Here is a 21,158-nt window from a genome sequence, read left to right as displayed (position 1 = left end):
ACTTTGAAGCCTTCAATGGTGTCCCATTTTCCACCCCCACTTGGTTCTTTTTAAGTCAAAACCTTTGATTCCTCCTTAATGAGTTGCGTTCAAAAGCCTCTACGGCCACAACTACACATTGGATATTTGAAAAATCTCTTAAAAACCATGACTTTGAAATGGTCTAAGCAATTTATTGCTGTGGATGCCACTCAATAATACAAAAATAATTCTATAGTGATAAATGAATTACGTTATTTAATCAAAAAAGGGTAGAAAGAGTTCTAAAATTGATGATTGATGTATGGTAACATGATGTGAACCCAAAAGAGATAAGTTTTTACATGCAGCAAACAATATTTGAAAAACAGTGAAAAGAAAAAACATTGATGAAATAATCATGTGAAAATCATGGTGTTGATGTATTCGATGATTTAATGTAGAACTTGCGAATGATTCAAAATTCAAATGAAGGAGATGTATTTGATGATTTAATGTAGAACTTGCGAATGATTCAAAATTCAAATATAGGAACAGGTGGAAGTTGAACACGTGAAAGGCAGTAAAAGTAGGAATTGAACACATGGAATTTTAAAATAAATTTATCTTTGTAATGTCGAGTCTTTGACAAACTTTCATAGACCAATGACCGATTTGGAAACTGTGGGTCGAAACATATAATTTATTGCTCAAGTTCGGATCCAACTGAATACAGGGAGTTGTCTACGACAGTAAACAACAATGCTATTCGATACCAGTATTTACTTCCTCATGAGTAAGACCACAGTGTGTGCTGCAATACTTCGATTCTCACCAAGGCTGTCAACCTTCTCGTGAGTCTTGGCTTTAAGATTGATGACAGATGGGTCGGCGCCTAGAAGCTCAGACAAATTGGCTTTGATAACTCCCTTGTGTGGACTCAGTTTCGGTCTTTGAAGAATTAAGGTGGCATCTAGGTTTCCAATCTCGTAACCTGCCTCATGCATGAGTCTCACCTGAAAAGAACGATGTCACGGAAGATAAGCATGGTTAATATAAAGAGTCTGAAATGCTAAAATCGAGTATATATTCCTAAAATAGATGATATAAGCAATGATGGCCTGCCTAGCATGACCAACTTAGGCAGTGAAAGAAAAAAAGAAAAACAGAGAAGCTCTTCAATTCATTTTAGTTTGCAGATAGTAAGGGTTTCTTTCAGATTTTAGCTAGCATAATGATATGAATGAACTTAACCAGGGAGTCCTTCAAAAGATATACATTGCTAAAAATACTAATCGTGGAAATCTGTAAAACTAAAATAGTTTTATATTAGTGTAAGTGGAGTGGATCATTCTTCTAGTTACTGAGAGATTTATTTACATCAATATAAAACAAAACTAGTGTTACACGCTTTCATATCTTTCTATACGACTAATATTTAACAATCCAACTACTGAATTTATCAATATAATCATACTTTTATGCACATAACGTTTTGAATCAATCCAATACCTCTATCATATCGGTCAAGAATATTGTTTTTATTAATTTCTATTTAGCAGTTGAAAGTTTTTACATCAAAGAAATATTTAAACATTTTCAATTTACTAAAACTTAAATGCATGATCTACATGAATAGAACATAAAATATGACAACTGGATTATAAAAATATTGATCACACAAAATGCTACAGAAGGGTGAAACTATTTTAGTTTCATGCTAGTGTAAGTGGATCCTTGCTCTTGGCTATTTACTACTACGATCTAAAATCTAAATCAGCAGAAGGGGAACAAATGTCTATATATTGAAACAAATCAGTTAATGGATCATCTACATCTATATTTCAAGACAATCATGGTTATCAGTACACCCCCGCTTTATAATTTGTTTAACCTTGCTAATTTGTTAATCGTTCTTGCTTATGCCGGTCAGCTTAAAGAGGGGACTATCCTACCAATATAAGGGCAATCAAACATTAGTTGAACTTTTAGAATGCCAAATCAGTGAGAAGAAAGTAGAACTAAGAGTTGGGGAGCAGTGGCATTGGAGGAACACTTCGATAAGTTTGTTTCTTCACTGAACAATGCAGTATACATGTAGATTCAGATTCAGTAACAGTTCCTCCTCTATGCTATGCTTTATATAAAACCACATGCATAAGATGTATTAGCATTTCACTTTACAGTCAAGATTGACATCAGCATTTAACCATAATATGCATGATAGGTATATAAAAATGTGCATGCAAGCCATACTTTAATCGAAATAAAATTGCTTCATTTTGCAACCACAAAAGAATTAGGCTGTTTTGATGAAAGGTTCTTTGCATCATAGTTGGTGAAGCCAACATCAAACAAAGTGTCATAGATTTCACATGACTCTGCAGTAAAGCAATATCATACTCGGTATATTCTCTTAGAAGCATCAAATTTTAGAAATTTATATTTTCCCTAAACTTTTAAGGCGCTCAATTTGGGGTTAAACCTCTGAGACATTGAGTGAACAAGGGTCAAACCTTTTCAGAACTACTCAATAAGGAGTTTTGCAAACAATTGTGGTACACACACACACCACCCTTGTACTGGTATAACAAATTTAAGCAAACATGACTTTATTTAAATTGACATGTAATTTCTTTTAAATATAACAATACCAAGTTGGAATTGAATGAAAATAGATTAATGCAAAAGAAAACTAATTTATTCAGTCTTCTTCAACCTAAAATCCTCAAAGTTCCCAAAAAATTGGGGAACATTAAATCTGAAAAAGAAAAACAGGTTAATTTCCTTTTGAAACTGTTGCGGTAGGAAACTAAAAACAAGGAAAAAAATAGTCAGTTAACTAGTAGTAGAACGCTGCATTTTGGTAACCACTGTTAATGAAAACGGTGCGTTAAGTTTTAATGAAACGTTGAGTTTTAGCTTGGGAAAAGCTACAGCTGCCGTGTAACAGCTTTCCCAACTGATTTTGGTAACGGCCAATTCTTTCCTTTTTAGCAGTAGGGAAGGGAATGAGGCAGTTATGGAATTGGTTGAATGAAATTTTCCTCTTCTCTCTTCTTCTCTGTTTTCTCTTTTTTCTTTTCTTCTTCCAATCTTTTCCATTTTCTCTGTAACGAGGTGCATCAAGGGTATCAGAGCCTGCCGATCCTCCATGGCTGGTGATGGGGTCACTACTCACTTACAAAAGGATGTCGGTCATCTTCAATAAGAGGTTGCCAAGCTTCATGGCGAGTTGCTGCAGTGGTATGCCAAGCTGGACACTCAGCTGAAGGAACTGAAGGACGATTTCAGAGGGGAGATACAGTCTAAGTTACAAAATCTGTTTGAGCAATACTTGGGCAATCCAACTCCTGCTGTGAGTAATTTGGCTGCTCAAGATAAAGGGAAAAGTATTTTGGCAGATGCTTCACCTAGTTTTCCTTCCAGGGACCCTTTGGATGCTCATCCTATGCTGGAACTGGGAAGTTCAGGAACTCCTTCGCGTTCAAGTCTTTTAGATTGGAATTCCTTGTCTCACAAGCTTGAATGCCCCAAGTTTGATAGCTTCAATTTTAGAGGATGGTGGTCCAAGTTAGAGCAGTACTTTGAGGCAGAAGGTGTGACAGATACTTCCAAGGTTAGGATTGCAATGCTTCATCTAAAAGGAGAGCACTCGGTTGACACCATTTTTACACCCAAAAACAGGAAGGACTACATCTATTGAATTGGACCTGCTATGCACATAGCTTGAAAGAATGATTTGGATCCAGTTTGTTTCGAGATCCCATGACTGACCTGGTCTCCTTGAAGCAACATGGATCATTTAAGCAGTTCCATGATGCATTTGTAAGTCTTTTGAACCAGCTCCAATTGTCTGAATCATATGTTTTAAGTATTTTTACCAGTAATTTGAAGTTAGAGATTGGTCAATATCTACAGTTGTTTAAGCCTAAGTCATTGGTAGAGGGCTTCCTAATTGCTAGACAAGTAGAGGGCATTCTCCTCGATTCCCATAAGAAGAGTCTTTTTATGAGTCTCGGTAATCCATCTTGACCCCTTAATGTACCACGTAGATCTTCTTCACTGGTTAAACCGGTTCCTATTGCCAGTCCAATCCAAGCTTCTACTGGTTTCTTGTATTCACCCTACCTTCCATGTTTCTCAACTTAAGAAGCATACTGGAAAGACTTCAGTTCAATCTACTTTACCAGTGGTAGGTGCTAATGGGGCTATGCTTAAGGAGCCTGCTTGCATTCTAGAAAGATGTATGGTCAAGAGGGGCAACCAGACAGTCATTGAAGTGCTGGTGGAATGGACCAACACGTTTCCAGAAGATGCTACCTGAGAGTCCCTACAACAGCTGCAGAGAAAATTCCCTACCTTTAATCTTTGAGGACAAGGATCTTTTGAGGGAGGGAGTATTTGTTACGGTAGGAAACTAAAAACAAGGAAAAAAATAGTCAGTTAACTAGTAGTAGAACGCTACGTTTTGGTAACTACTGTGCGTTTAAATTTTAATGAAACGTGAGTTTTAGCTTGGGAAAAGCTATAGCTGTCGTGTAACAACTTACCCAACTGATTTTGGTAATGGCCAATTCTTTCCTTTTCAGCAGCAGGGAAGGGAATGAGGTAGTTACGGAATTGGTTGAATGAAATTTTCATCTTCTCTCTTCTTTGTTTTCTCTCTTTTCTTTTCTTCTTTCGATCTTTTTTGTGTTCTCTGTAACGAGGTGCATCAATCCTAAAGCTAACTTAATATGTGAAGCTCTTGGAGTTTCAAACTATCAGGTTTGCAAACATGTTTTGAGATTTGTTTGAAACCACCGAGTTCAAATAAGAGAAAGAAAAGAACATATACAGACTGTAGAGGACTCTTTTGTTAAGGTGAGGAGACATTACAAGCTAGGAAAACAAGATGCCGTGAAAAGATGGTCGAGATGAAGATTGGAGCAAACTTTGGAAAACAAGTGAGGCGGCAGCTCATGATGATGGAAGTGATAAACAGTCAAGGACAGTGAAGGTTGTGTGGTTGTAACAATAATAGAGAGAATACTCAAGTTTGCCAAAAGATCAAAAGCTCCTAAATGAAATGTTCAAGACTCTATTTATAGGCCTTAGAAGGAAGTTATTAAGGAGCGGTTGTAGAGAGAAGTGGGAGTGAACCTGTTAAAGTAATGGGTAGTGGAATTGAGAGAAACTAGTAAATGTGCTTCTAAGAAATTAGGCGATTACAAAATTAGGTGGTAGTTATACTCACGTATTATTTCTGGTAAACATAGTATTACTTGTATGTTCAGGTACAAGTGTACATTCCGTTTAACCAGGAAAGGAAGCACTCATATTTCAGAGAAAGGTTAAGAAGTGTATTTCTTAACAATGCTCGTATTTTGAGCCTCCAAGACATCCCAATGGTGGAGCAACCCAAGAATCCTGCCAACCTTCCAAGGTTAGCTCCAAAGTGTTCCCACCATAATGCCATTCCAAAAGTTAGTTGTTCCTTACATAATATGGTTCCCAAGGTTAGTTGTTCCTAAGATTACTTCCGCAGCTTTTTTAGTGTGGAAAGTTGTTCCCAAGGGGTGAATGTATTTCCTGCAACTACTATTGATAGAAGTGTTAGTAATAAAAGAACAAGCATCTACATAGACAAAAAAGGCATGGCATGGTTAAAATAAAAAAAATGTAGATCCTTTGTACAAAATACCTCATAACTCTATTGTAAACAAAACTTAATTAGAAAATTCTCGGTAACTTTAAAGCTGAACTTGAAATAATTATATAGCAATAATACTTTTGAATGCTGAATCTTTTATATCTTATATCCCATTCAGCAAAACAATAGAATGATAAAAGAGAATTAAAAATCATTAAGGAATGAATTACTGATAAACAAGAAACCTTAATATGCAACAAACCAACCAAACTCCAACCAGTTTATACTTAAAGAAAACCAATTTATAAAAACGAAGTAAAAGGATTCAAGTTTTAAAGTCTAACATAGCCCGAACCCAAGACAACGGTATCACTCATGATTTCAGCTAGAAAAGGATACTTGAATTGCTTGGGCAAGGATGTACTAGTACTACCACCATTCATTCCAAGACAAACAGATTATTCAACTTCAACTATGTTACCCAAGACAGGATTCTTATAACTTCAATTATTATATCAATTCCACAGTAATGTTTTTTATGGAGGTTTGGGAAGCTATTGTTGATTTGGGTTTTTTGGGAAGCTCTCAGATTTAATCCTCTCAAAAGACCAGCTTCAAACATTTCACTCTTATTCACTCAGTGCCTCCAAGGTTTAGTCCCAAACCAAGCATTTAGCCTAACTTTAAAGTCAAAAATCATGTTTATAAGGAGCATCTGCATAGAGAATCACTTTGCAGACTAGATGCATATCAGTTTATCACAATTCTAAAAGCTTAATCCCATTCAATAATAAATAAATTAAGCTATATTCTGAAGGAACATTTATTGCTTATCAAAGACTTTACATATCAAAGGCTCAAAGCATCCATTGGAAAATAAACACCCCAGGAAATTAAATAAATAGAATCTACATTAAAGAAATACTCACAGCTTCTTTAATGAAAACTGAAGATGGAGCTCCTTTCCACTTGGGATCAGAGTCTGGAAATATTTGCCCTATATCAGGTAGCCCTAAACCTCCCAATATTGCATCCACAACACAATGAAGCAGTACATCTCCTACAGCATATTAATCCCAAATGCAAAAGTGGCAATTTTAAATAGAGATACAAATTCGAGATAAAAATGGGGAAGATGTTTATAAATTTAAACTACCCAAAAGTGTAGGGAATTAAAAAATACCATCAGAATGAGCTTCACAGCCTCTATCATGAGGAATATCAATCCCACCAATGATCAAAGGGTAGCCAGGCTCCAAACGATGAAGGTCGAATCCATGACCCACTCTGTAAGGCAAAGACTTGGAAGGTTTGGTGGAGGAGATGGTTCCATCGACTGCAGTTGAAGTAGCAGCTGATGAAACTGAAGCTCGAAGCCTGAAAGATGATGAAGAAGAAGAAACAAGGGTAGCATAACGTCGGGTGATCGAGATACGAGGATTTGGCAACAAACTGTACTTGTTTAAGACTGAGCCGGAGGTGGGTCTTTCTGGAATCAGAGAACAACTGTAAAAGCAAGTGGCCATCGCGCCTATGCAGAGAAGGGGCTCTGTTTTTCGTGAACTTGGTTCGAAAATCTTTGTTGACTCTGTTTTTTATTTTTTGGGGTTTCGTTTTTGTGAACTTGGTTCGACTATCTTTGTTGACTCTGGTTTTTTTGGGTTTCGCTTTTGTTTATTTTTGGGTAGGGTTAATGTCACAGTTGGCCCCTGAACTTTTTTTCAATAAGCAATGTGATACCTATATAAAGGAAATGCCCAATTTGATACCCGTATTATTTTGTAACGACACGTAGCGTTAATTTATTTGTTGCTGCCAACTCAGTGTGCAAATTAAACGTTTTGAGGCAAGTATCAAATTAGACATTTTCTTTGCATAGATACCACATTGCATATTGAATAAAAGTTTAGGGGCTAACTGTGACATCAACCCTTTTGGGTATTTGTGGCCATAAATTAGTGCTCCCTTTTCTCTACATATTTTTTTAATACACACATGCGGCAACCAATCAAAGTTCATTCATTTTCATTTCCACCTGTTGGACCATCCCCTTTCCTTTGTTTTTATGGATAGTAAAAACAGGGAGCTCCAAAGGCCCAATTCATATTTTCAAACCTGGGGTTTACCTAAAGATGCATTTTTACTTGTCATTATAAGATGAGATCTTGTGTTCTTAAAGGAGCATACATGATTTAGCATTTCAACAATCCATGCCATGCCGACAAGAATTAATAATACCCAGAAGAGAATGCAGAAACATAACAACAGTTCTTGTTATTGATTAACCTATGAGTTTAATTTGTACACATACAATGCACAAGCATGGCATCCTGATTAACAACAATGTGCAAAGCAACTTTCCTCACAGATTCTACAACACGCATTTGATATGAGAAGATACATTTAGATGAGCATTGAAAAACCAAAAGAAAATCTCATTATGACTATGTGGTGGATGCCCTAGGTTGCTTGCATCCATGTTCCGGTGTTGGGTGTTCAGTAGCAGCTCTCTTCGGTCTCAACTGCAATGAGAACGGCAGTAAGAATCAAAATGAAGTATCAACACGCTCACTCTCAAAGTTTATGCATGTGTCTATGAGTTTCAAACTATGACCATGGAAAATCATAAATGAATTACTGACCTTCTCCTCGGCACGCTGGTAAAAATTTCTAATAAGTATATTCTTGGCTTCGGTAGTTATAACAGTAAAAAAGTGCTTCAGAAGTCAGTCTCAAATAAAGAAGCTGTTCAAAGGTGAACTAAAAATCGTATTCAACTTAAAAACTCAAGGATTTAGCCAATGAGCTGTGACATTTTGCATCATAATGCAATTTCAATCACTAGTAACTTTATATTTATCGAAACTAGCTGAAATTTTCAACTAAAGAAGTTTGCAAAGTGTAAGACAAGTTGGCAATTGGGAGATGAAGTTGGTTGTTGACAATTAAAGATGGTAGGGGTGCACTGATGCTTGGTTTTGGCAGAGGGATGAGAGAGTGAAAATGAAAAGAATGAAAAGATAAGATTTTAAGTTTCGTAAATTGTCTCTTGGGTCAGGTTTTAGTTGTGTACTATCGTTAGCTAATGAGAAACACTTGGGAATCCGGTTGAGGCATTTTGTGGTGTGAGCTTATCCATAATCTTAAGACTAGCAAGAGTTCGGGTGCAATAACAATCATTTCGTCATGGCTTTCGATAATCTTAAGATTAGCAAGTGTTTGGGTAAAAGGATGACATCAAAGATGGATGTTAACAAATTTGACAGTAAAAAATATTGTAGCGTTTGGCGTGTAAGAGTTTATCTTACACAACAATGGCTATTGAGAAGGAGATAAGAACAACTCTATTTTTACATGACAAAGGCTAAAATCTTTTCTACCATCAAATTAGTTGACATCCATATTCGACATCATCCCGCATCAAACTCTTCCTAGTGCTAGATTGAAAGACATTATGAACAACAAAGCCAATCATTTTCCAAGAATTTGCTCGACCCCAGTTTTCAAGGATTCAGACCAAAAATATCCAAAACACATTGAAGCAGAAGCTGCTAAAAGTAATCCACTTAGAAATTAGACTGATAAACTGAGTTTAACCAATCAAAAAAACTTGAAACAAGAAAGAACCGTAATAAGACTACTTTTCTAACATTGAATTTTTCATCCATCTTCAATGACATTCTCACACCAAAGCTCTTGGTAATGCTAGCATTACCAAAAGCTATTACGAAAAACAACACCAATTGATTTCTAATAATTGACTTCAATACCAATTTGTTGTGATTTGAACCTGAAATATCCAAAACACTTTGCTGCTCAGTGTCATCCAAAGTTAGACTGATGAACCAAATCACTACCAATCAAGAAATCTGATAGAAAGAAAAAATGAACGGAAAGGGAAATGTTCGATACCTTGATCAGGAGGTGGAGAAGTCCGGCTATGTGTGGGGCGGTAGGTGGTAGGTACCACTTTCTAGCAAAAAAAACTTCAAGCAAATTATGCCCCGAAAATGTTCAAGCAAAATAAAATCCATACAAGGGAAGTCTGTAATTTTAGTTAAAGGCTAACCAATGACAGCAAAAAGACTCATTTGTCATAATATAACTGTTCAGATTAAAACATAGAGGAGCTCAATATGAACTCCATGAATATTATAGCATCTCACATGCTGAAATAGCTCAAAAAGATAGAAGGGAAGGTGAAAATTGTTTTTTTTTTTTAAACCATTTCGACCTTTCAACCAGTCTAAGCTTTTACTCAAAAATGGTTAAACAGATAGGCAAGGAACCACTGTAAACCATTGGAACAAAAAAACCAATACATAAATACCAATACGTCTAAATATCTAGTTGTCTATCCATGTGTATACCCACATAGAAACAAATTCTCATTTGTGTCTTAATCATAGAACTTGTCTTTGTTACCATTGTTAAGAACCAGCTCTAAGAACTAAAACTACCACATACACAGCAAGATAATAAAGCTTCTAAAGCATGAACTTGAAGTCTTAAAGGAAACTCCATCATCATCCCATGCAAAAAAAAAAAAAAAGCATGATCCTTGTGTGAACATATAATTATAACTTTAGCAAACAAATAATAACAAGTATTAGCATTATTTACATGCTTCATATAGAAACATTACACAACAATCAATTAGATTAATCAACATCTAAATAATAAATATATCTTGCAATGCAAACCATTAAAAAAAAACCAAAGTGTAGGAATACCAGAGTTGGAATTCTATGAAACATTTCAAATTAAACCCCTATTCATTTGTAACCACAAACAACTTTATCCAAAAAGATCTGACAATTAAGGTCCGAAATTCATGAATAATAAATACTTTTCAAAAAAAAAAAACAAACAGATAACATCATATCAGGGTAAACCCAGAAACCTAAACATAAAAATGTAAAAGGTTTTTCACTATTTATCTAAACTGCATGTGGGGATTAATTCATTGCAATTCAAACCCAGAAACAAAATTCACATGTTATGGAAAATGGGGTTAGGTTAAAAGGGATTATGAGGTTACTTACAGAAGGATTAGAAGGATCGGAGGGACGAAGTTGGCTGAAGTTGTGGGGGTCAAATGACGGCAGGTCACCGAGCATAGACCCCATCATCGGAAAAGAAGAAAAAATTGCTGGTTTTGTGGCTTGCACCCAAAAAATCGCCGGAGATTACAAAGAAAACCCGGCCAAGAGAGAGTAAACAAGGACAATGGCTGACCCGGTTCTAGAATCAGCCTTCTTTGTGCTGATGCTGGATCATTAATGGGTAAATTGATGTTTATATAACTAGCATGGATCCCCGCTAACTCTGGGGACTTCAAAATTCTTCTATAATTTATTTAATTAATAATAAACAGTTGTATTAAAATAATTATTTATAATTTCTTTTCCGAAGTCTTGAAATTAAATTTACCATGACATTTGGTAAGAGTAAAGTACACTTAAATTTTTAAATATATTATTAAAAAAACTTGAAAAAATTAGATATGAATATTACATCGGTTTGTTAGTAAAATATATTGAGGAGATGTGGATTCAATCTCAGCTTAATTGATATAAATATTATTTATAATTGATGAATTAAGAGGAGTTGTGAGTAATTTTAAAAATGATGTTAAAAAAATTAATTAGAATATATAATAAAATTGTTAATTAAATACATCATTAAATATAAATAAAAATAGTGGAATGTGAATTGAGCCTTTAAATATATCTCTTGAAATTAATATAAAAATAATAAATAAATAATTTATATTTAAAATTTTTTATTAATTAGTGATATACAAATTTTAAGCGGAAATTCAACTCTTAATATTATTATTTTAATTAAATTCAAGTTAATTTGTATGGTTATTAAGTAAGATTTTTTTATTTTTAAATATTACACCAACAAATTTAATAAAAATTATTAATATTAACAATTTAACTTAAATTTTAAGATTAAAAATTAAATAGATAAATTCAGATACTAAATTGATAATTATTGGACTTATTTGACCTAAACAAAATTAAACAAAATAATTGAAGAATCATTGAAACGGCACGGTTTGCATGGTGTGAAATGCCAAAGCTTAAACAGAATAAGCGCTTTACAACCATCGGATCATCCACGCATCACTGAAAACTTGATCAAAAAGGGACCCACAGTCCAACCCTACACCCCATAATTCCGTATTCCCATCTTAATCAAATATCCACCGCTAGATCACCACAGGTCCATCAAAATCCATAAATCCTCGAAGCACTAAATATTCCCTCACTTCCACCTAGGGTTTTTGTTCTGAGACCTCCCACTCGAACACCTTTCTTCACTTTTCCCTTCTTTAACATTCTAAAAACAACGCTTCAGTACAGTCGTCGGCGTAGCAGAGAGGAATTAAAAAGAAAAAAAAAAGCGAAAATGGCCGCACCCGAAGCTCCTCTCTGCTATGTCGGCGTCGCTCGCCAATCTGCTGCTTTTCGCCTCATGAAGCAAATGGTACGTATACCTGTACGTATATTTTGCTCGTATGCAGGCGTGTTTTGTGATTTGTTTTGTTTTGTTGTTTGAATGGCCCGGTTAGGGGTGGGAAGAAGGAGAAGGTCTTGGGAAAGATAAACAAGGGATCAAAGGTCACGTTAGAGTTAAAAACAAGCAGGATACTACCGGTTCGTTTTTAATTGTTTTCTTTTTTTCATAATTATTATTTTTTTGTCTCTCAATCTTTTTTTTTTAAAGCTCTGTTACCGGAAATGCGATCCAAGTTTGTTTTAACTATCACAATCGTATAGAGTTTATTATAAAACAATTCACAAATTTCAGAATGTATGTATTTAGAAGTATGTATTTATCTAAGCACAAACTCTCTCTCTCTCTCTCTCTCTCTCTCTCTCTCTCTCTATGTATATAATATTCTCATAAATTGTTTTATGTCTCTACTAAACAAATTTGAGACGATTATCCCTATCGAATTACGCTTTATAGAAATAGCAAATTGTGTTCTAGTTTTTGTTCTTGTATCCTTGTACCGGACTGATCCGAATTTGAGGTAGCATTGGTTATAAGCTAGTTGATTTGTTTATTGAATTATAGATATTGAATTAATTTTCCGGGGAATTAGAATAGGAGGAGATGGTGAAAAATACTTTTAATATTGGAATTTTATTTATTTTGAAAAATATGGAGCAGGTATTGGATTAGATAAGCCAAATCCGTGGGCTTTTGATACAGCTCAGTTTGATAGTATTCTCAAAGGATTGAAAGTGGTGCGTATTTCATTCTGACTTTGATTGTCTAGTACTGTGTTCAATTTGATGCAAAGCTCATTTTTCTTTTTCTTTTTAACTTTTTAGAAGCAAGCAGTGCAAACCAACGATGAAGGTATGATTGATACCCAGAGAAAATTCCTCTCATATTTATACTTAGTAGGTTGTTATTGATTGATGAGTAATTTAACTTTTCTGAACAGCTGAAAAGAATGAAAATCAAGTGGAAACAAAGAGGGATGAGCCTAATGACACTGAAGAACAAGTTGTTAAGGCTACCCGGCCGCAGGGAAGGTTGGTACATTAGTTCTATGTTTATTTAGTGGTCTGGTAGGAGATTATTGCCAATTATTTAATTAGTGCTTGATGTTATTTGTTCTTATTTTACTTTTTCCGGTTCTTAGATATAAGAAAAGAGAAAGAGGGAAGCTTGTACATGCATATTCTTCGAAGGATCTTGAAGGAATTCTTGTAAGTTCTAAACCTTCATTTTCTTATCTACTCCGTTTTCTTCAGTGTTATTTAAATTGTTAAGGTTTTTACTTGCTTGAAGCTGTGGCAATTATGTTCTTTTTGTACATTGTTGTCTAGTGTTCCTTTCAAGATGCAAAATTATTCTATGATTACACGAGATCAAAATGTATCATGTCAAGTATTTGGTTTGAAATGTATTCATTTGTCAATGATTTTTCAAATTTGATTTGTTAATACCATCCACCGTAATCATAACAAGATTTTCGTGGTTAGAAATATAAATGAGCTCAAGGATAAGTTAAATCTAGAATAGTTGTCTTTCTGGCTGTGATTTGTGAAGATAATTGTTTAATACTTGATTGATTTGGTCTTCGTTTCATATTAGCACGAGAGGCAGATACCATGTTACTTTCACCATGGAGTCACTTGACTTTTTGAACAAACTCTAGATGTCATGAGTTAGAAAAGGTAGAAAAACAAAGCACTGTTAAAACATAGTGGTTCAGTAATAAACACAACCTTATATGGAAATCAAAATGGTTTTTAAAGCACTTTGTATGTCTTCTTTGATAGAATTATCAATTCCTATTTGTAGATAGATTTTTTTCCCTTGGAATTAGCATTTGATTTGATGCCTAACTAACATTTACTATTATTTTTGGTTTAAACAATCACTGTATTTACCCATAGATGTTTTGCAATAGGCCAAAAAGGTTGAGGAGTCACCACAGGTAAATCCTGACGTGGTTGCTGAAATGGAGGTCATAGAGACAACTGAAACAAATGATTTTTCCACTGAAGGTAAATGCTTCAAATAAACTCAAGCTCATATTGAAAAACTTGGATGAATTCTTGCAGTAAGTTGTATTTTCCTTTGTGTTACATAGTTCAGAAATTTCTAGTGTTTATGGTCTATGCAGTAATATTAAAGGATGAAAGCCAGGCTGGACTTTTTATTTAAAATACTTTTCCTCGGAGTATATTATCTTGTACCTGAAGGGCTCAGCCCTTTGCTGGCAAAGGATATTCTTGGCCTCTTTTCTGTAATTCATTTCTTTTTGCTGCCTGCAGCTGTCTGCTGTTGATCATTTATGAAATAACTTGGCTCTTTGTTGTAGGAAATAAAGTTGAAAGTGTTTCTCCAGAATGGTGGGGCTTTAAATATGGATTTGTTTCTGGAGGTTTTCTGGGAGAAACTACCCGAAGGAAATCAATAAAAACTGGAGAGGCTAAAAATTCTACTGAGAGAACTGTATTTTATGAAGATGACCAAGAGAATCTCTACAAACTTGTGCAAGTAAGTCTTTGCGAATTGACTTTTTTTGGGGTATGAAAACTGTGCTAAAGTTATTTGTATGATGAAAAGAAAAACTATAATTCCATGTCTTTTTTAACCTTCATCCGAAGATGAAACTGTCATGATCTTGTGAACAGTGTGCCAATTGATCATTCTACATGCGTTTTTGTTATGTGAGTCTAGTATCATGCTGGAGAATAGGAGATCAAAGAAATGAAAAAATATATTTTGTTCCAAAATTTCAGGATAAAGCCACAACTGGAAAGCAAGGTCTGGGCATTAAAGACCGACCAAAGAAAGTAGCTGGAGTTCACTTTCAGGGGAAAAAGACATCATTCAGCGATAGTGGTGGTGAGGATTCTGATGATGTTGGTCCTCCAGCAAAACGAATGCGTGAAAATGCATTAGAAACAGAGAAAGCTGATGAGCCAAAACTAAGGTTGAAAAAGCTGTGTAAACGGCTTCTTTGTCAGGTACTTGATCTAAAATGCAAGCTGTTCAAAATCGTGGTCCCAAGTCTTTCAGTAATTAAAAGGCATCTTTCTACTTCAGGTACCTGGAGATTCATTAAAGCTGAAACAGCTGAAAATTCTTATTGATGAACAGTCAACTTCGGTTTTTTCCAGCTTTTCTACAAAGAAAGATGCTATTGCCTACTTAAAGCGAAAGGTTCGCTCATCTCTTAAAAGCGTTACTTTCCAATTTTATTAACATTTCGTTAACTTTTTTCATCGCTTTTGGGTTTGGAAATTTGATATCTTTTGGTTTTTTCCGCAGCTTGAAGGTAGTAGCAAGTTTTCTGTTGAGGGAAAGCGAGTGAGTCTTACATCTAGAAGCTGGTAATCAACTTATGATACGATTTTGATAAAATTTCAACAGCCACTATACGCTGTGAGACTAAATTAGTGCATTTATATTATAATATTGTGTTAATGTCAATTTTGTAGGTAGGTTTGTGTAAAACAGTCATGTCAAACAAAATTAAGTTCTGCCTAAAGCCTGAAACTGGTAAAACTGTTTTTAAGTTGTATTATTAGTTGCAAAGAGATCAATAGCAGTGATAGACCCAGTGCTAGAAGTGGCAAAATCTGGAAGGAGAAATATATCGGCATTCAATAAAAGGTCTTGATTACAAAGAAGCATCCAAGTAATAATCGGCTTGGGTTTAATCTATAGATCAAGTCGAGTGTGGCCAATCTGCCCTTAAGGTACCTTTGGATTTCATGTCACAGTTTCCAGAACTGGGCTGGACAGGGAACCTGCTTGGGTATTGTCTTGAATATGTGGTTGGATTATTTGATTTGTGAATTAGTTGAATTAGGAGGTTGGACCAGCTGAATGGTTTTTATTTTCTAATTTTTTATATTTTTAAATAATTTATTCAACTGAATTGGTTAAACTAATCAAATCAATTGAATTGAAAATTAGCGGTTTTGTTTTGATGACATTATTTCATTTAATCCATGGTTTTTTTTTAGTGAATGCGGTTTTTAAATTATTATAAAAAATTTATTATTTTCTAATTTTGGTATCATGGTAAGTTTACAAATTGGGGTAGAAGACGTAATAGGTTGAAATCAAATCTTTTTAACTTGAGTATATCATGGAGTTTTAATCATCTCTAGCAATAAATGTGCGCACAGTATTTAATTTCATTTTACTTCAAAAAGGTAAGTGTATGCTATTAATCACGTTCTTTTTTGTCGATAATTTAGATATCTTTTTTACACAAAAAAAAAAATTCAATATAAAGAAGTTAAATTGTTAATAAAACCTAAAAATTAGAAAAAAGTAAATGTTACTCATTTTCAATCTCTGAAATAAACCATTTAATAACATTATTTTTTTAAAATTTTCAAATAATTTTTTTATTTTTATTTAATGTTTTTCTTTATTGTAATCCACTTTACCCTTACCTTTATGATAATTTCAATGTTATAGATATTTTTATTTTTCAATTTTATCTTCTATGCAAATGGACCTAAAAGTTCTAGATATTTGCAGCTATTTTAGTTAATTCCTCCTAAATGCCAAAAAGATGCCCAGATGTTTACAATTAATATTTGTATTATGTAGTGACACAACAAGGAGTACTGAGGGAGAGAGATAGTTGTGGAAATTGGTACACTCGATTGGGACGGGGGACGGAGAGTTGGAGGTTAAGAAAAATGACCGTAAAGATAGCTTGTAGGTTTTAAGGGATGAAACTGTTGGCAAGGTGCAGACTTGGTATGTTGAAGGATCGATCATTCCTTCATCATTTCTAGGGATATTTATAAGCAAGAACTTCGTGTAATATGGTGTTAACATATTGGGCTTGTCATCTAACTATTATTATGGAGGGCGTGGGAGGAATATTTTCGATGGGATGGAAATATCTATAACAAGATAAATAATGTAATGGGATAAAGCAGTTGAGCTCATATTATGTTTGGTGACCAAAAGAATTCATGCTTTAAGTCATTTGTTGCCTGGGCAGTTATTCTAGGAGGGTGAGCTCACAAATGACCTCCCATTTTGTTGGTTTTGTTGGTTATAGGCTCACTGTTTAAGCATATTTTTAACTTGCTACATATCTTAACATGTATGGATATAACAAGTACCATTATATAATATATTATAAAACATTATTATAACATAAATTAACTTCAAACGTCGGTTGCAAAATCTTTGAATAATGAAATGAAAGCTGTTTCTTTTGGTGATTGGGACTGTACCACGCGGAAAAAATGAGGAAAATTCTTGCAATTGGGATTCGTTCAACATTTCCTGCTGCTGCTGTATCTTTTTTCCTTTTTATATACTTTACAAAAAGGACTAACCCCCATCAGTTTTTCGCTTAAACAGGGCCAATTTGCAAGAAATAGATGGGGGGATTTAGCTTACTGTTTGGTTACTAGGAAAATTATTTAGAAACCAAATTGCAGCGGGATGATGAATATGACGACAAAAGTGACAAGGAAAAGAATGGTTTAATTCACGATTTAGCCTATGAATTAAATCTAATTTTTTATTTTAGTACTTAAATTGTAAAAGTATCATGGATGTCATTGTACTAGGAGTCAGGTTGCATTTTTCCTTTTCTACTAAAAAGTGAACAAATTAGTCATTATATATTAGATCAAAAAGCAAATTGGTATTACTGTTAAAAAATTCATCTATTTTTACTATTAAAAATTAATTCATGTACGTCAACTTGAAGTACATGTGGCATGTCACACGTAACTATGTAGTTATTTTGTTATCTACACTAATTTTTAATTGATAAATTTTTTAACAGAAATGACCAGTTTGCTTATTGATTTAACGTACATTAACTAATTTACCCATTTTTTGAGTAAATGGGACAAAATGTAATATGACTCCTAGTATAGGGGCCTCCATGATACTTTTACCATACTTCAACTTTATTTTGATCCATTTGGTATTTAAATAAGGTTTTTAAAAATCGGACCATTGGTTAAATCACTGAATCAATCAAATTACTGATTCAACTGGTTCATCTGATTTTAATTAAATAAATTATTAAAAATAGAGAAAATTGGTTCAATTGAATTTTTAGCCTGGTTCAACCGATTCTGAGTGGTTCGCTTAAAAACCAGTTCAACTCTTTGCTCGGACTGATATATCAATCGATTATTGATTTGATCCCCTTCCAGCAACAATGATTTAAACTATTGTTTTGTTCTAGTTTACTCAAGAAGCTCAATGCCATTTAAGAACGCGACATATGGTAGGTGGTGTCATCTATATTTTGTAGGGTAAATTGAGACAAAAATGATTGTTTTAAGTATAAAGTTCGAAAAAAACAATTAGGTACCGAAATGAAAAATAAATGTAATTCAAGGGCTAAATTCTGAATAAATATAAAAAGGGAAAAAATCCCATAGGTTAAGTGGTGGCCTTTTTTTGTGGTCCAAAAACCAAAAAAGCTTCCATTCTATGGAGTTTCCCTGCAGTTCAAGCAATATATTTTTGGTTTCTACAAAATGTTGATAGCCAAAGACCCGTAAGCCATTCCCCTCTCACACTACTAAAAAGCTCAAAGCCTATATATAGCTATAATGCATGCACTATCTTTTGCAGTGCTGCAAATGGAGAGTGTTGACACAGTAAGTGTTTGTTTGCCCTTTGCAAGTTGCATGCAGATAGCTACTCCTCATATACATTCCACATATAGCTTCTTCCTTTGACTTTGACTTTCTTTTTTCTTTTTTTTTAAATCTTGACCGTAATTGTGATCCTCTGCTAGCAATTGTTTTTGATCTGATCAAGACAGGATTGGATCATGGTTCATGGATTATGTAAAACTGGACCTAAATGGAAAGAGAGAATGTTGAAAAATGGAAGCCTATGGTTTCAATGAGTCTATGAGAATAGGGACCAAACATGGCAATGCCCCCTATATACATGGTGGCAAGTGGAAACATATGGGGGTTATGACATAGCCATACTCCACTTTAGTTATTAATATTAACTCTTAACATTTCCATATCAATATCTCTCTACTGTATTTTAAATTAATTTTTAAACTTCAAAATATTTTATTTAAAATTTCAAAATATCATATTATTATATTAATCTAATCGTGTTTTTAAACTTTAAAATACCTATTTGTATCTTATGTGGAGCATTTTAAGAACATGAGTGTACTTGTCAGCAGTTTAGGATAGAAAATGTTATTTTAAGAAAGTTATCTCTTATTCTTGAAACATTAGATTCAAGTCGTTCATGTTATAGGTATATATATGTTTACAATTTGATATGTTTTTTTTAAAATATGACTTACATCAAATTTAAATTTTAAAGCTAAAATCAATAATGAGACTAACAGAATGATTTAATTGAAACCATACTAATACTTCGACGATTTAATTATAATATTTTAAAATTTAGAGACTAATTTATAATCGGAAAATAGAATTGACCCTGTATATAACTTTGGTAAATTATCTTAACTTAAAAGTCAAAAAGGAAAAAAAAATAACTATCATAAAATAATTAAAAATCAATTCAACCCTTAACAAAAAAATTAAACTTTTCAATTTATAAATTGTACTCAATTAAACTCTTAAAATATAACTTTTCATAAAAAAATATATGTATTGACCTGACAACTATGGTTGTAGTTGACATGAAAAAATTGGAATAACAGCTTACATGATAATTTAAATTTATTTTTAAGTATTTTATAAAAAATAAATTAATTTTTTAATTATTTTAAGTGGAGTTTTTTTCAGAGTTAAACCTAAACATTATTAAATATTATCAAAATTAAAAGATTATAAAGATTTTAGAAAAATTAAATGGATTGTTTGAAAATTATAAATAAATTAGAAGAGATATATAAATATTAGAGGAAAATTATAAAAAGTTATGAGAAATATAAAAATTTAATATATTATAAAAATTATAATATTACAAAAACTTTAAAAAATTAATTAAAAATTTATAAAAACTATGAAAAGTTATAAAAAGTTATATTAAAAATGATTAAAAATTATTAAAAGGTTATAAAATTTAAAGTATAAAAACTATAGAGAATTTTTTAGATTTTGTAGGTCTATAGTGCTTGGTTTCAGTAATAAGAAAATGGAGAGTTTAAATGGTTATAGTGGTGTGTGGGTTGCCGAGTGAGGGGCTTAAGTGACGATAAGATTAATGTTTTGTAAGTGATGAATGAGTAATAATTTTGGTTGAGGAGGGGTAATACAAGAAAATTTGATATATGATGTCAAATAGCGTATGAGTGAAAGTAAAAAAGACTAGTAATTAATTAATTATTTATAATTTCTATAATTTTTGAGTAATGTTAATAATATTTATATTTTTCTATAATTTTTAAAATATTTATATTTTAATAAAATTTTAGAATTTTTTTAATAAAATTTTAGAATCCTTTAAGATTTTTTTTTTAAATTTCCACCTTATCCACATCTTAGCTATGGCATCATCAACCATCAAGTCACTCACTACATCATTATTTAAAGACTCGTCAGTAATTTTAATGAAAAAAAGCAATTTATAATTCGAATTAAATATTATTTTTTATTAAAATTGAATTACTTGACTACTTTGATATTTTTTTTTCTAGTTTAAAGCCAAATATAAAAGATTTGCTCTAAAATTTTAATTTCCAAAGGTTGAGAAGTGAGTAAATGATTATTAACTTACATCCCCAATATTTCTAAATCATTATTTCTCACAAATAAATCGGTTAGCAAGATGCAATTTAATATTTTATTAAGAAATTGGATTAAAATGGTTTTTTCTCTAATTATGCTTTTTTTCCTCTATTAAATATGTAAAATTTTAATTTTTATTCAATTATTTTACTTTTATAAGCTGATAGTATTTATTAAAATGATTATATGAGAAAATTTAGATATTGGCCAAATGTTTAAATTAAATTATAATTTATGCTGATTTATTAATAATATTATAAAATTAGAACCACCAAATTAAAGAGGTAAAAAAGTATTAAATAGATTTTTGTATAAACAATCTCTTTCTGCTAAAGAATTGGATA

The 21,158-nt window shown here is 32.8% G+C and overlaps 3 protein-coding genes across 8 annotated transcripts; 1 reads left to right on the top strand and 2 right to left on the bottom strand.

Moving 5' to 3' along the window:
- Positions 1 to 554: 554 nt before the first annotated feature.
- Positions 555 to 7,307, bottom strand: LOC107952123 (2-C-methyl-D-erythritol 2,4-cyclodiphosphate synthase, chloroplastic). 2 transcript variants are annotated; one of them, XM_016887400.2, is made up of 3 exons: positions 6,777 to 7,307; positions 6,523 to 6,653; positions 555 to 974 (listed from the first exon to the last, which is right to left on the bottom strand). In XM_016887400.2, exons 1-3 carry the CDS (start codon positions 7,117 to 7,119, stop codon positions 741 to 743), a joined length of 708 nt encoding a protein of 235 aa, XP_016742889.1. In that variant the 5' UTR covers positions 7,120 to 7,307; the 3' UTR covers positions 555 to 740. The 2 variants fall into 2 exon arrangements, with proteins under 2 accessions (XP_016742889.1, XP_040942095.1); XM_041086161.1 differs by having other exon boundaries at positions 6,523 to 6,650; positions 6,777 to 7,244.
- Positions 7,308 to 7,848: 541 nt separating this feature from the next.
- Positions 7,849 to 10,958, bottom strand: LOC107952124 (DET1- and DDB1-associated protein 1). 4 transcript variants are annotated; one of them, XM_041086163.1, is made up of 5 exons: positions 10,639 to 10,953; positions 9,506 to 9,566; positions 9,244 to 9,383; positions 8,236 to 8,282; positions 7,849 to 8,115 (listed from the first exon to the last, which is right to left on the bottom strand). In XM_041086163.1, the coding sequence occupies exons 1-5, from the start codon at positions 10,723 to 10,725 to the stop codon at positions 8,112 to 8,114; spliced, it is 339 nt and encodes a 112-aa protein (XP_040942097.1). In that variant the 5' UTR covers positions 10,726 to 10,953; the 3' UTR covers positions 7,849 to 8,111. The 4 variants fall into 4 exon arrangements, with proteins under 4 accessions (XP_040942097.1, XP_016742892.1, XP_016742891.1 ...); XM_016887403.2 differs by lacking the exon at positions 8,236 to 8,282 and having other exon boundaries at positions 9,364 to 9,383; positions 10,639 to 10,958; XM_016887402.2 differs by lacking the exon at positions 9,244 to 9,383 and having other exon boundaries at positions 8,236 to 8,297.
- An 852-nt stretch (positions 10,959 to 11,810) lies between these two features.
- On the top strand, positions 11,811 to 16,754 carry LOC107952125 (G-patch domain-containing protein 1). Of its 2 annotated transcripts, none has more exons than XM_041086153.1 (12): positions 11,811 to 12,091; positions 12,177 to 12,261; positions 12,782 to 12,858; positions 12,946 to 12,973; positions 13,062 to 13,152; positions 13,263 to 13,329; positions 14,037 to 14,133; positions 14,451 to 14,629; positions 14,875 to 15,102; positions 15,182 to 15,298; positions 15,407 to 15,468; positions 16,706 to 16,754. In XM_041086153.1, the coding sequence occupies exons 1-12, from the start codon at positions 12,014 to 12,016 to the stop codon at positions 16,737 to 16,739; spliced, it is 1,143 nt and encodes a 380-aa protein (XP_040942087.1). In that variant the 5' UTR covers positions 11,811 to 12,013; the 3' UTR covers positions 16,740 to 16,754. The 2 variants fall into 2 exon arrangements, with proteins under 2 accessions (XP_040942087.1, XP_016742893.1); XM_016887404.2 differs by lacking the exon at positions 16,706 to 16,754 and adding an exon at positions 15,577 to 15,962.
- Positions 16,755 to 21,158: the final 4,404 nt, after the last annotated feature.

This window comes from Gossypium hirsutum, chromosome A02 (assembly GCF_007990345.1).
Source record: "Gossypium hirsutum isolate 1008001.06 chromosome A02, Gossypium_hirsutum_v2.1, whole genome shotgun sequence".
Lineage (NCBI taxonomy): Eukaryota > Viridiplantae > Streptophyta > Magnoliopsida > Malvales > Malvaceae > Gossypium > Gossypium hirsutum.
This window is presented reverse-complemented; position numbering and strand designations above follow the sequence as displayed.